Source organism: Hyperoodon ampullatus (genome assembly GCF_949752795.1).
Source record: "Hyperoodon ampullatus genome assembly, chromosome: 4".
In the NCBI taxonomy this organism is placed as follows: domain Eukaryota; kingdom Metazoa; phylum Chordata; class Mammalia; order Artiodactyla; family Ziphiidae; genus Hyperoodon; species Hyperoodon ampullatus.
In genome coordinates, this window is record NC_136917.1 from 48,283,382 (window position 1) to 48,297,986 (window position 14,605).

Below are 14,605 nucleotides of genomic sequence, written 5' to 3' on the forward strand. Positions count from 1 at the left end.
CTTTCCCAGTCCCTCCTCATTCCCTCCCTGTAGAGGTCCCCGCTTTCATGAATTTGAATGACGCAATTTGAGCATGAGGAGGCAGAGGGTAGAATGGTTAAAATCATGGGCTGCAATTCCTGGATGCACGATCCTGGGCAAACATGTAGCCTCTCAAAAGCCTCAGTGTCCCTATCTGTAGATGGAGATAATAAAATAAAACAGCCCTTAAAGGGTTACCGTAAAGATTAAATGAAACAAAGCAAGCAAAACGATTAGCACAGTGCCTGGCACAAAGGAGGGCTTGGTAAGTTGTGGCAAATATTAGTACCAGAGCCTTCGAACCATGGACTCAGGTTCATAAAATGCTTGAGTTAGAAGAAAGCAGAGGGAACAGTGAATCCAACTTTCCTCCTCCATTTTGAGATGAAATAACTGAGACTGAGAGAAGGAGAGGAACTTGTCTAAGTTCACAAAAGGGGAACAGCCCCTTTCTGCACCCACTCATCCATAGGTGAGAGGGGAGACAAACAAAGCATTTTCGGTATTTTTTGCTTCAAAGTGATTTCCTGTCTAGGGAGTGAACATTTGCCTGTTTCTCAAAACATCCAAAGAGCCTTATGAATCCACAGGTCTGCCCAGAAACAAGTGACGAGGGCCCTGGGCAGCCAGTGGAAGCATGCTGGCCTTTCCACCTGCCTGGGGGACCTCCCCCTACTCATCCTGCCCCCTTAAAGGCAGCTTTTCTCAAGTGGGGGGTATTTCCAGCTCTGTGGCTTTCACTTCCACTTCTACTAGGTGGGCGGAGTACCCTCCTGTGGACGAATCAGATTCCTTCTCAGACCCAATTTCAAGAGGTGAGCCAGGGGCTCAGCATCCCAGACAGGCAGGAGGCAGCAGCAGCAGCAGCAGGAGTGGGGAAGTCCAGAGGTCAGAACCATGGAAGACCAACGCGACCTCATCTCCAACCATGAGCAGATGCCCATGCTGGGCCAGCGCCCCGGAGCCCAGGAGAGGTATGTGTGAACGGCAGGAGAGAGCACACAGACCTTGGATCGCACAGAGTGCGCACGTGCTACAGGAGGAGCAGTAGACCAGGAGTCAGAGGAGGCATGGACTCGGGCTCTGACCCCAGTGCTAACTGGGTGATTTTGAGCAAGTCTCTAGCCCGCTCTGGGCTTCAGTTCTCCCTCCTGTAAAGTGAGGGAGCTCCTCTAGGACAGGGGTTTTAACTTTCTATGCATCATGCACTTCTCTTCTGAAAATCAGGAGAGCTCTGGATTCCTTCCCTAGAGCTTCACACAATATCAGGAGCTTCACAGAGTCCCCTGAAGCTGGGCCATGAGGCCTAGGTTCGAAATTTTGGACCAGATTTTGAAAATAGTATGGATCCTAGATGGAGAAGTAGATTTTCTAAAAGAGATTGGTAGAAGCAGCTCATCATAGAGGAGTTTCCCCCTAGTTACCATAAATTGCTATATGTGTTTATATCAAGGGACTTATAGTTGCAGGTGTCTGCAGAGTAGATGGAGACATTTGCCATCACAGGAGGGAATGAGAGATGTTGGAGGGGGATCAAAACAGGGTGACGGGGGGCTCTGGCTAAATTTCTAGAAGGGACTGTGGGCTGATGTGGGTGGTACCTTGCCTGTGCCCCTCCCCCTTGCAGCAAGGGGCCAGCACAGCCATCCAGAGGACCCCTTCCCAACTCCAAGATGGCCTCATCCATCTGTTCCCCTGAAAAGAAAGGGGGGTGGTTAGAATGCAGCTACCCTAATGCCCCTGCTTCCCCAAATAATTTGCAAATGACAGGGAACTACAGTTGTGATGTCAGCTGTTGCCAGGCAGAAATGGGTTTCGGAGAGACTCTCAGAGGTGTCATGAGGAACTGCATACTGTGGGACAGGTGACTAGATAGAGACCTTTAGAGACCATTTTCACAGCCCGTGAAAATCCTGGGGAATCCCATGGCTAGGAGGGCCGACGCTTATGAGGGCTGGAGTCTGGTCCAGGTTCTGCTACTGTCATGTGTGACTTGTATAAATCAGTGTTTCTCTCTGGGTCTCAGTAGTAGTAATAATAATAACTATGACAGGAGTTATGATAATAGTTCCTATTCACTGTATACCTGTCACCAATCTTCAGTCACTGTTAGTCATTACTATGATTAATTTTGTGCCAGATATATAACTAAATGCTAAACTCAATCGTAATTCTCTTAGAAACCCTATGAGTTGGGTACTTTTATTATTCCCATCTTTACATAAGAGAAAGTTGAGACATATCAGTAAGTGACTTACTTAAGTTATCGCAGCTACTGAATATTGGAGCCAGAATTTGAACCCAGGAGTAGCCTGATATCAAAGTTTGAGTTTATTCTACCATCTGACCTCCTTCTAGAGGCACAATTTGCAGGGAGGGGAGATGGGTCCCCCTCTGAGCTCAGGCCTCCCAGTGAGTTGCAGACCCAGCATGGGCTCAGTGAGCAGAAAGGGTGCCCCCTCGTCAAATCCTTGTCTCATTTTCCTTTCAGTTCAATTACTGCTTCTAAAAACTGCCCTGGACTGTTTTGGACCCTTTTGTGAACACTTCTGCCTGGCAACATTTGTAGTTCTGGTTGGCTAGTTCTGGTTGGCTCCCGACTTTGGCCAATTATTATTACTAGTCAAGAAAGAGGCAGTAGAAAGGAGGAAGTGAAGAGAGGGGTGACAAGGGCTTCCCTGGTGGCGCAGTGGTTGAGAGTCCGCCTGCCGATGCAGGGGACACGTGTTTGTGCCCCAGTCCGGGAGGATCCCACATGCCGCGGAGCGGCTGGGCCCGTGAGCCATGGCTGCTGAGCCTGTGCGTCCGGAGCCTGTGCTCCACAACGGGAGAGGCCACAACGGTGAGAGGCCCGTGTACCGCAAAAAAAAAAAAAAAAAGAGAGAGGGGTGACAAGAATTGGCCTTTGTCTAGAAGCAGGAGACAGGCAATCAAGATGCATAAAGAGGAAGGAATCCAGATGCTAAAGTTAACTATTAACTCCTTTGAGATTAGTGCTCAGTGTTACTTATGGGGTGCTAACTACATGCTAGGTATGGAGTCGAGAGTTTTACCCCCGCTCTTATTTTATATAACAACCTTTGAGTAGAGTAGATGTTCTTACCTCAAGTTACTCAGAGAGGTTAAGTGACTTGCCCCTGGTCCCCGAGCTAACGGAGTGGCAGAACCAGGATTCCAATCCAGGTTACATGGTCTCGTCTTCATTATGACCCCCTAGAGTCTCAGGCCTTATGAGAAACTGAGGTTTAGAGAGGGGATGGCGGGAGGCAGAGCTGGGGCTAGATTGGGGGTGGGGCTGCTGAAGGGGTGAGACTGTAGAGCTTGAACTCAGGCAAGACCCAGACTTGGGTGGACTTTTCACCACTTCAGAGGCCAGGCCACCCCTGTTCCTTGGGAAGGCCAACAAGTACGATTTGTTTTCCCCTCCTGTCGGTTTTTCTCCTTTTCTCCACACAGGCTTTTTACTTTCTCCTTTCAGAATAATCCCTTGGGCTGGGCCTTGGCCCAGAAATCACAGAGGACTGACAAGCAGAGAGCCAGTGAGAATGAGCCATGTGTGTGATGTCATGAGTTACTAGGCAGCGGGGTGTTCCGGGAGGTTCCTAAACTGTGCTTGCTGATTGCTGGAGTAAGCAGGGTGCAGTCTCGTCCTCAATTTCCAGTGGGGTCCTAATAGTTCTATTCCTGGGGTAGGTGGGAAAAAACAATCCGGTCAGGAACTCTCAGGGTCCTGGGGTGGGATCCTTACTTCCCCCACACATAATATGTACGTGTGCCCTCAAAACTGTATCCAAGGCCAATAGCTCCAAGGGCTGGCCAAGGTCCGGCCACCCCTCCCTGTGCAGCCAGCCAGTCCAGAGAGCGTGAGACGTTCTCCCAGGTCATACAGGCTCAGGCACCAAACTCCTGCTGAGATACGCCCCACACTGCTCCCTAACCCCCACCCCCGGTAGATATTACCATTCAGAATACTTCTGTGGTCACAGACAGATCTTACTTCAGATGATGACCACCAAGTTCTAGAATTGCTGATGTGAGAGGTACCCATGAAACAGGCCCAGAGAATGGCAGAGATGTGCTCAGAGGCACAGGGAGTCTTGGGCAGCGGATGTATTCCCACAGGGGGTGGTCCCTGGCCCTGTTCCAGCCAGCCATTGTCTGATGCACCCAACCCACTCCTAAAAATGGCAAGGCCTCACTTCTCTTTTTCAGGTGGGCTGCATGCTCTGCTGTCCAGGCCCTACTTCCTTCCTTCGTCTCTGATTTCACTGCAGGGGTTGGGTGCATAGTGGGGGCTGCCTGGAGGGCAGCCCTGATCCTCAGGAGATCCTCTGGTAGAGGGAACCTGGGGAGACCCTCCACCTCGACCCCTCATTGCACAGGTGGGACCAAGGCCCGGAGAAGACAAGGCACTTGTCCCCGGTTCTTCCCCACGCAGCCTAGGCCCAGGGGCAGCTCCAGGATTTCCACCTGGGAGGGCTATAGGGGCAGCACTGGTTGGAGGTAGGGGGTCTGGGGAACATCTTCAAGCTGCAGGTTCATAGGCACCTGTGTTTAAAGTGTGTGTTTGTTAGGGGTAGCTGAGGGCCGAGGGCTGGAAATGGGGGGCACACTCCCCACTCCCTGCTAGTCCTCGGGGCAGCCGCCTCCACGGACCCTCTTCCGACCTATCTCCCCTTTCCCCAACAGCAAGTGCAGCCGTGGAGCCCTGTACACAGGCTTTTCCGTCCTGGTGACTTTGCTCCTGGCCGGCCAGGCCACCACCGCCTACTTCCTGTACCAGCAGCAGGGCCGCCTGGACAAGCTGACAGTCACCTCGCAGAACCTGCAGCTGGAGAGCCTGCGCATGAAGCTTCCCAAGTGTGCGTGCCCCACTTTTATCCCCACAGCCCTCACCCCACCCCGTCCCTCACCTCAGAAGACCCCTCATTCCTGCACCCAGCTGTGCCCGCCGTCCCTTCTTTGGTCTGGAATTCCAGCCCCTCATCTGGGTCTGAGACCTCTGTCCCCGGAGCTGAGTGCCCTCTTCCCTGGGGTCACGCTCATGCTGTATCTTCTGCCCCACAGCTGCCAAGCCTCTGAGCAAGATGCGGCTCGCCACCCCGATGCTGATGCAGGTGCTGCCCATGGGAGGCCCGGAGGTAAGGCCAGCCCCAGGGCGGCGGAAGAGGGAAGCGTTACCTAGCCTGGATGGAGGGCAGGTGCCAAGGGACAGGGGAGGACAGCTGGCCCGGGAAAAGTAGAGCTGGAGAGGGGGTCCTGACTGCTGGGGGAGGAGGAGGAACTCCAGAGGTGGGGGAGGAAGGAGCCTCTTGGGGCCCTCCCTGGGAAGAGGGCTCAGTCCTCCACAACTTACAAAACACTGCTCATTTCCCAGAGCGTCTCACAGTCCCTCCTATTCTCAAAGCCCTTGATATCACATATGGATAATGTCTCTGTTCACAAAACGATCTCCTGTCCACAAAGCCTTGGGCAGGAAAGCCTATGCAGAGTTGACGAATAGGACATTGAGGCAGTAAGGTAGTGACTTGCCTGAGCTCTCACATTTGGAGGTGGCAGAGGTGGGCCTGTTGAACATCTGGGAATCCACACTCTCACCCAGACCCCAGCTACTGGCTCTGCTCTAGGGCCCCTCCTCCACGGGCCAGTGCTGGGAAACACCCTATTCCTTCCTTCCACAGCCCATGCAGAACGTCACCAAGTACGGCAACATGACACAGGACCACGTGATGCAGCTGCTCCTGGTGAGTGGAACCCGGCCAGGCATCCCTGACCTCCTGCCCCATCCCCATAAGCCCCCAGTGAGGCTATGCTTCAAGACCTGCACCATGCCTGGCTCACAGCAGACATCCAATATGAGATCACGAGATTAGTGAAGGAAGACAAGTGTGGCCCTTAAACATTATATGAAGTCCAGACCCGCCACTCCCTGTTTTGTGTTTGGGATGGAGAAACCAAAGCCCAAAGTCTGGAAGTGACTTGCTGAAGATGCCTGTTTTTTCCTTCCCAAATTTTTGCTGCATGTCTACTCAGTGCCAGGCACTGTGCAAGGCTCTGGACCCACGATCGGGAGCCATCAGATCCAGCTCCTAGTCCCATGGAGATCTCAGGCTAGCATGGGAGACAGACAAGTGACCAGGTGATGAGGGATGTGCAGGGGGCTTTGTGAGGAAAGAGGCCGAGGACCCAACCTAGCTGGGCGGTTGGGATGAGGTCAAGGAAGTCCTCCTGAAGGAGGTGAGACCCGAAAGATGAACAGGAGCCTGCAAGTAGAAGTCTGAGGGTTATTGGTAGAACTGGGCCTGGAACTGGGTCTCCCAACTCCTAGCCCTGGGGTCTTGTAGCTGTGTGGCCGGATTACCCAGTCCACCTCCCCTCCCCACTAGCTCCAACATGCTGAGGGCAGGGGTCCAGCCCTCAGAACAGAAGACCAGGGGAACATGGGCTGCACATTAAACCTTGCCTGCCAGGAAGCTTTTTAACCTTCCTGCCTGCCTTGCTACCCTGCAGAAGGCTGACCCCTTGAAGGTGTACCCGAAGCTGAAGGGGAGCTTCCCAGAAAACCTGAAACACCTTAAGAACACCATGGATGGCATGGACTGGAAGGTCAGCAGCTTCCCCTGTCCTGGTACCCTCCCTCTCCTGACATCTAGAGCAGCCTTGGGAAGAGGCGGGGTGAGCAGGGAAGCCATTCTCAGGAAGCTGGAGGTGGTTTACCAGCACATAGAAAACCACAGCCATGGAAGAGTGACCAAGCCCTGTGGGGTCTCTAAGGAGGAACCAGGCTCCCGCTGGCCCTCCATGTCTCTGTCCCCAGGGACAGAGTCAGGCTGGGTTGGAGAGGGCTACTGAGCCTGACTCTCTGCCTTTATCCCCATTAGCTCTTTGAGAACTGGATGCATCAGTGGCTCTTGTTTGAAATGAGCAAGATCTCGCAGGAGGACAAGCCTTTTGAAGTTCCACCAAAAGGTAGAGGGAATGGGAGCCTTGGGGAGGCAGGGTTTCTGGGAGCTCCCTCAGGGGTAGAGCCTTAGGCACTCCCTGATCCATGCACAGGACTCTCCCAGCCTCTCAGCTCTCACTCCTGTCTCTCCTGCCTGCTCTTCTGGGCTCGGCTGCCCCCAGCCCCCATCCTGTCTGGGGTACAGAGTCCTCCCTTCAGGAGGTGACCCTCCTTGTGGAGGATGGTACTGCACAAGGGGGCCTGGAGCAAAAACCACCCCCCAGGAGTCATGGCAATGACCTTCCCCACCCAGCACTGCACCCTGCAGGTTCCCGTGAGACGGCTGGGCTCATGATTCTCACCCTTCAAAGGTACCTCTCCCAGGTCACACAGCCAGCAGGTACTAGATAAGAGGGCCTTGGGGTTTTTCCATCTTATGGACAATGTATATCAGGGTTTTCAGCCCTAAAGCCTTTATGGGTCCTGTGTTCTCATCCTGATGCTAATTCGCTGTGTGACTTTGGGCAAGTCTCTTCCCTCTGGGCTTCAGTTTCAGAAGTGGAAGATCAACAGTCCACCCCTCTCTGGGCCTCAGGTTCTCCATCATAGAGTCATAGAGGGCACATCGGATGCTATCTCGACCAACTCCCAGCTAATGTCTGAATCCCCTCTATAACATCCCCATCACATAGTAACCCCCACTTCTACTTGGATACCCCCAGTAATGCAAGCTCAGACTTACCAAGGTGTCCATTGCTTTTCTCTAGAAGTCAGAATCACAGGTGCAATCCTAAACTTTAATAGGCATTGAGTGTTAGAAGAAATCATGTTCTGGGATGAATTAGCCACACAGCCATTCACTTCCTCTTTGATCCTGGACCTTGTTGGTTCAGGCCTCAGTTTCTCCATCTGTGCAATGGGTAGAGCAAGTACAGCCATTTGGACAGAAGGCATTAAGCGCACAGCAGTGGTATGTGGATCTCTGGTTCTGCTGAGACCCTGGCCCAGAGCTCGCTCACTCACTGTGTTCACCATGCCTGTCGCTTCAGTACTGACCAAGTGCCAGAAAGAGGTCAGCCGCATCCCTGACATCCACCCGGGCACGTTCAGGCCCAAGTGCGACGAGAACGGCAACTATATGCCGCTCCAATGCTATGGGAGCATCGGCTACTGCTGGTGCGTCTTCCCCAACGGCACCGAGGTCCCCCACACCAGGAGCCGTGGGCACCATAACTGCAGCGGTAAGCAGTGGCCGCTGTGCCAGGAGCAGGAAGGACCAGGAAGGCTGAGGGGCAGGAGGTCCCTCCTGGCACACCTGGGGCCAGGACACTCGAGGTGACAACTCCTGGGGGGGCAGCCACTCAGCCATGCATCCACCCACCTGTGCATTCCTTATCTGTTTGTGCATTTATTTCTCTCCTTTGCCCACACTCATCTACTTACTCATTTATCCTTCAGTCCTTCCACTTTACCCATCCACGCATGCATCCAGGAGTCTCCAGATCCACCCGTCTGATTTCATCACCCCCTCCTTGGCCTTGCTCATTCAATTCCCCGGCTGTACTTCATTGCCCTTGCAGCCATCCAACAAGCATCCTTCCATTCACATCTGTTCTACCAAGCACCAGGCTCGGGGCGAGGTTGGGAAGAACTAGCCCACCCAGGCCCCTTGTCAACGGGTGCGGTAGGCTGGGCTGCAACTAACAAGTGGACACTGTGCTCCTTTGCAGACCCACTGGAAATGGAGGATCTGTCGTCTGGGCTGGGCATGTCCAAGCAGGATCTCGGTCAGGGTAAGGGCCCCTGCAGGGGATCTGGTCCCTAGCAGCTTACCCCCCGAGGGGCCGACTCCCTCGTGGGTAGATGACCCTGGGCCATTCTCCAACATCCATTTCATAGATGAGGACCAGGGTTGGGGGTTTCAGGGGCTATGACGGTCAGTACTTGTACCCAAGCGGGAGGCAGTGGAGGGTAAAGAGTCCTCGACTGCTCTGAGGCCACAGGATGCTGGGAAGGAGCAGCAACAGTTGACTCCAAGCCTAACCTGCTCTGTCTCTCTCTGCAGTCATCCTGTGAGCACAGCAGACGCAGATGCCAGCACTCAGCCAGCCCTGCATGGCCACAGCTTCCCTGGCCCCCTACCCTAGCCCCTCTCCTTCCTTTACACACCCCTCCCCTTGCCGTCTCCCACCCTGCACCTCATTCTATGAGACTCTGGCGCCTGGCTCTCCATCATCCTTGGACACATCAAATCATCAGAACGGCACAGATTAACAATGCAGAAGGGCCCTGCTGCTCAAAACCCCATCCACTAGCAGGGACACAAGGCCCCGGGAGATGGACCATGAACCAGGCCGACCCCCACTTCTGACACCACATGGTGCTCCAAGATCTAGGCCCATGGAAGAGGTGGGCAGGTGTAGGGAGAAGGGATGGCACTGACCCAAGCCCCAGGATGGACGCCTCTGCTGTCCCCTCCCCCACTGGCCTCGGCCTTCCAGCCCAGGTGGAGGAGCCACCCTTTCCCTCTCCCCAGCATCACCCACCCCGGAAGAACCAGCCTCTCCACCCGAAGCCCCTCCTTTCTACCAACCCCCCGTTCCGTCTGCACAGCCAAGCTTGTCATCGGCCCTCAGGGCCACGGCGCCTGTGAGAATAAAAGGTAGTGAGTAGAACTCTCCCAGTTCCCGGCTGCTCTGTTGGGTCCGGTTCGTTTCCCCGAAGGGGGTGAACTGCAGACCTTGCATCCTGTGGTCTAGGTGGGAGGACACAGCCCAGGGAGCCCAAACACAGATGCCTGTGGGTGGGGCCGGGCCGTGGGGAGCGGGGCTGCAGTCTTTGGACGCAGACACGCTTGGTCTCCATGTTCCACACACGGGATCTATTCCCTACTTCCAAGAAGAAACAGGCTCTTGCTCACAGTTCTTTAAGCACAAGCTCCTCTGGGTCCGGCTTCTCACGTCCCCATTTTCTTTTCTATACTGAGAACAGTACAAGTGTGATGACAGATGGCAACAACATGGGCCCTTGTGTCGGGATCACCAGGGAGTGGCGGCTGTGGAAGTGGGGGCCTATGTCCTAGTTAAGCGGCGGCCGCTGCGGTGCCCCAGCCGCTTGTTGCCAGGAGGTGCAGAGGCCCCTGTGGTCAGATTTCTGGACTTTTCAAGAGGAGCCCCAAATGAAGAAGTTCACTGAAATCTCCATTTCTAAGTCTGAAAACTTGCTGTGGGTCAAAGAAGCCCAATAGGACACTGCTCTGCGGCCTCTGTTCTAGATCAACACACCTAAGGGGAGAGAGGCTCCCTGGGGGAGGGCCTGGCCCAGGAGCCCCAAGTTAGGGTAAATGTGGATGCCACCCTGGCTCTCCCAGACCTCCCCAGCCCAGTGTTCTGTTTCTGCATGGCCTCTTGCTGCCTCTAGCAGAAGGCTAAAAGCCTTGGAGCGGACTCCATGACCTTGGGTGCTCCACACTACTCTGGGCTCAGGGAAGTGGACCTCTGCATCACTGGCCATCACAAAGTCCTGCGGACGTCGCCCTGACACATTTTTCAGGTTCCTCCACTTCTTGCCTTCATCATCGCAGAACCTCTGTTACCTAGACACGTGGACAACTCTGTCCTAACTGGGCTTCCTGCTCCTACTGTCCCTGCCAGCTACTCGCCACCAAGTACCTCAAGAGAGCCTGCCCGCAGCTTGTCCTAACTTCAAAAGGTGACTTGGAAGACCCCCTTCCATTTCTTGCTTCCGGGTATCTGCCTGACCTACCTACCCCAGCAACCAGCCATGACCATGCCTGAGCTCCCCCTTAGCTTAGATGCCACCTCCTCCAGGAAGCCTTCCCCACCCCAATTCAACACCAGGGCCTTTTGCTGAGTCTCCTTCTCTGGCAAACAGTGTGTCACTCACCACAGTATCACAGAGCCTTGATACACGGTCAAGAATAAATCCTGAGCGATGGTTTGTCCATCTGCAAGTGTCAGCCAGACTCTCCCTTCCAAGAATCAACCAATTGCAAAACGTTTGCCCCAGATGCAATGGGAACTTGCACCTTTCCTTCAAGTCTTTTATTTTCTGAGTTATTACAAAAAACACAAACAAAATGGGAGAAAACTGACAAAAAAGAGGACAAAGCCTCAGCATAGCTGGAGACCAGGGGCATGGAAGGAGTCGCAGGCTGAGCCTCCCTGGGTCTGCAGGGCAGAAGTGGAAAGTCCTGAGACCTCTGGGCATGTTGGGTCTGAGAAGGGAGGGGCAGGTCACTTAAAAAATATATATATGTATTGTACATGTCCATACGAGGCATCCTTTGTCGGCACAGAAGTCAGGCCAGGGTCAGTGAGTGGAGGTCACGGGAGCTGGGCGTGGTTCCTCCTCCCGGGACCAGCCTCTCTGCAGGGCTCACTGGCTTGGCCAGCATGGACACCGCAGCTGGCCATCATCTTCTGGGGAAGGAGGGGAAGTTAAAAATTCAATTCCAACCCTTGGTGGGCAGAGGGAAGAGGCACGGGGCTGGCCACCACTTGGCTAAGAAATCCTTGGGAGAAGGAAACGTCAGACTTCCTGACCTGTTTCTCCACCAAGGAGAACAAACTCAAAATCTGGCATCTCCTATGCAGGGGAGGGGCATTAACTAACCACGGTGGATACTTGTCAGTGCTGACCATGTCCCAGGAACTGGGCTGAGTGCTTTAGAGCTTAATTAACTGCACTGAATCCTCACTATCAGCCTAGGCCTGTATTACCCCCATTTAGAGCAGGCTGGGGCCAGCTCAGCCAGGCAGATCACTTAACCACTTCACCACTACCTGGGAAGCACAGAGCCATCAGAATGGCTTGTTTTGAGCAAATCATCTTCCTTCCCATGAGCAAATGCCCTCGAATTACAAAATCATAAGGAAAAGGAACTGGCAGTGGCAAGGGAGAGACTGACCTGTCCCTGACCTCAAGCCTTATCCTCATGTACAGAAGCACCAGACCAGTGCCCACCTCCCACTGCACACTCAGTGTCAGTCACTGCCAGGACTGTCCCGGACACTTCTGATTCTACAGCTCTGGTTCCCAGCATCACCCACTCACCCTGAGGAATGCAACCTCTTTCTCCAAACCCCCTTCCCCTCAGGGCCTACCCACGAAGCCCAGTCTAGCTCCCCGGAACCACGGTGAATGCTGGGCCTGCCCTCCCACTCTCCCCGGGGAGCAGATGGTCAGCAGGGGTTCCCGGGTCAGGAAGTGCACCTGCCGCCTGGTGTCCCTCAGACAGTCTGCTCTGCCGTCTTCTTCTGTGAAGAGAGAAGTACGTATGAGAGGCTCCTGTACCTGAAGCATCTCCCCACCCACGCTGCCCCCACCAGGAGGGGATGTGACAGTTGTCTCCTGAGGATTCGTGGCTCCCCCAGAACAGATTTTGGGCATATAGAGATCCCGAGGGTAGGGATGGCGCCCCGTGTGCCCTGGAGGAAGGAGCTCAGGACTTTGCAGCAGCAGATGCTCAGCTTTTCTGACCACAGCTGAAGCCCTGCTGGCCACGGTGAGAACTGCGCCTGAGTATAAGGCGCTGAGGGCTCCCTGGCCAGGCAATCAGCCCTTGACATGCACGAAGCAGACTGTGTGTTTCTGTGGTGGGGATGCCCTGCCCGCTGGGGCACACACATCCCAGAGAACGTTTCCTCTCACCTGGAAACCTGCAACAGCCTACCTGGCCTCCCTGCCCACCTGGGGGGCTCTGCTTTCTTCACTTGTCATAAGAATATACTTCTATCTCACAGGCAAGATAGGGCCACTCCATGGTGCCCATGTGCACAGACCTCATGCCCCTCAGGGTGACGCCCCACCCCTAGCTCTTCTCTAGTGTATCACAACGCACAAGCCCCCGTTCTGGACCCTGAGAATGGAAGGGGCACAGGGACCAGGTCTGGCCCACACGAACCCCTACCCTGACATGCAGAGGCTGGGGCTGATCACATTCACCCTGGGGACTGGGTTTGGGCCCCCTTTTTGCGCCTGAGACTCCTCAGGAACTCACTCTACCTTTTTCTTCTTCTTCTTCTGCAATGGTGAGTCAGGGTCTTTGGTTGAGGCCTTTTTTGCTTTCTTCTTCTTTTCTTTTTTTTCCTTGTCTTTTTTTTCTAAGGGAAGAAAGTAAACTTGCTAAACAACAGGCGTTAGTCTTAAATGTTGGCGTCAATGTTGAGAGACACAGGGGGCGGGTCTCCAGGGGCCCTGGAGCTCTCCCCTCCCGATGCCCCACACCGTGGGGAGCCATCAAAGCACAGGTCCGTAGGCCTTTGCGACCACCTGCCCTGGCCCTCTGGCCAGCCTCGTGATTTCTGCTCCATCCATGGACCATCTGGACTATTACCATTTTCCTTGAACTCACTCTGTAAAACTTCTACACATTTATTTTAAAAAGACCCTTTCAACCTGTAAATGGGAATGAGTTATCACCCATCGTACAGGGCCGGAGTGAGGGTTAAAGGCAGCCCTGCCGCATGCGGAGTCCAGCGCAGAGCGTGCTGAGGGGCGGCTGCTGTCCAGGAGCCTGGATCGCAGGGGCCTGAGCTGCAAGTGCGCGCGGCGGTGGCTGCTGTGAGGGAGCTCGGGGCTCCGTGGGCACACGCCCTGGAGCCGTGAGCACCTTCTCAGCAGTGGTGGCCCCTGTGCTCTGGCACCTGGTTCTGGCTTTGCCCATCCTGCCCCCCATGGACAAGCCATTCTCAGCCCCATCTCTGTGCTGGCTGGGGGCTGCCTGCCCAGGAGGTGACCGACAGCGCTCGGCGGGGCTGGGGAACGCGCTCCGGGGCTGCACTGGGCACTTACTCTTGTCGGCTTTCTTCTTCTCCTTCTTGCTCTGTGGGTTGCCTTGGTCTCCCCCCTCACCCTTCACCTTCCCCGGCTCCCCTTCTGGCTTCTCCTTGGCCCCTTGGGAGCCGGGAGACTCCTTCTCCTTCTTCTCCTTGATGTCACCACTCGCTTTGTCTCTCTTGGATTTCCCCTTGGAAGTCCTGGGGGCCTTTTCTGGGGAGACCGCACGCTCCCCACCATCCCCGGCCGCCAGCTGCTTCTTCTTCTTGCTCCTGGGGGTACCGGCAGCCGTCTGGTCTTCGGAGAGCTTCCGCTTGTTGCCCAGGCGGCCCTTCCGGCTGCCCTCCTTGGCGGCACCCACAGCCTTCTTCTTCTCCTGCTCCAGCAGCTCCGCCAACACCTTCGCCACCGACGCCTGCACCTGCGCCTCACTCAGGGGCCAGGGCTCGCTCAGCAGGCGCCGGGTGATGTCGCTCTGCAGCGCCAGCATGGAGGCCTGGGGGTTCCTGGGCCCCTTCCCGGTCTTCTGGGGCTTCTGAGGTGTGGCGCTAGCCTCTCTTCTGCCTATGGAGAGAAGACCCGGGGTCACGGATCTGAGAGAATCAGGAAATAGACCTCTCGTGGAATGAAAGTCAAGGGGCTCCAGCACAGACCTGACCTCCTCTGGTGCAGTACAGAGGGGGACGGCGGGGCCCCGCTGGGTCTCCGGCCAGCTGCCAGCTTCTAACTTAGAGCTCTTTTCTTGTCTCCTCACACTAAAAACTCAAGTTCAGGTTGGGGATGGAAATTAACTCCAGAATGTTCATCAATGGGCTTGAAATCTACCAACAAATCAAAGAA

At 54.9% G+C, this 14,605-nt stretch overlaps 2 protein-coding genes across 2 annotated transcripts in view; one reads left to right on the plus strand and one right to left on the minus strand.

Moving 5' to 3' along the window:
* The first annotated feature begins 911 nt into the window (after window positions 1-911).
* On the plus strand, window positions 912-9,639 carry CD74 (CD74 molecule). The gene is made up of 9 exons (XM_079703823.1): window positions 912-995; window positions 4,711-4,883; window positions 5,089-5,162; window positions 5,703-5,765; window positions 6,532-6,627; window positions 6,903-6,990; window positions 8,014-8,205; window positions 8,695-8,757; window positions 9,030-9,639. Exons 1-9 carry the CDS (start codon window positions 919-921, stop codon window positions 9,038-9,040), a joined length of 837 nt encoding a protein of 278 aa, XP_079559949.1. The 5' UTR covers window positions 912-918; the 3' UTR covers window positions 9,041-9,639.
* A 3,458-nt stretch (window positions 9,640-13,097) lies between these two features.
* TCOF1 (treacle ribosome biogenesis factor 1) overlaps window positions 13,098-14,605 on the minus strand; it is a gene marked incomplete at its 5' end in the record, with an annotated part of 37,201 nt that continues 35,693 nt past the window's right edge. Inside the window, one exon of the mRNA XM_079702632.1 lies at window positions 13,098-14,329. Coding sequence (XP_079558758.1) covers window positions 13,434-14,329 — 896 coding nt within the window. The 3' untranslated portion in view covers window positions 13,098-13,433. The remainder of the gene's footprint in view (window positions 14,330-14,605) is intronic.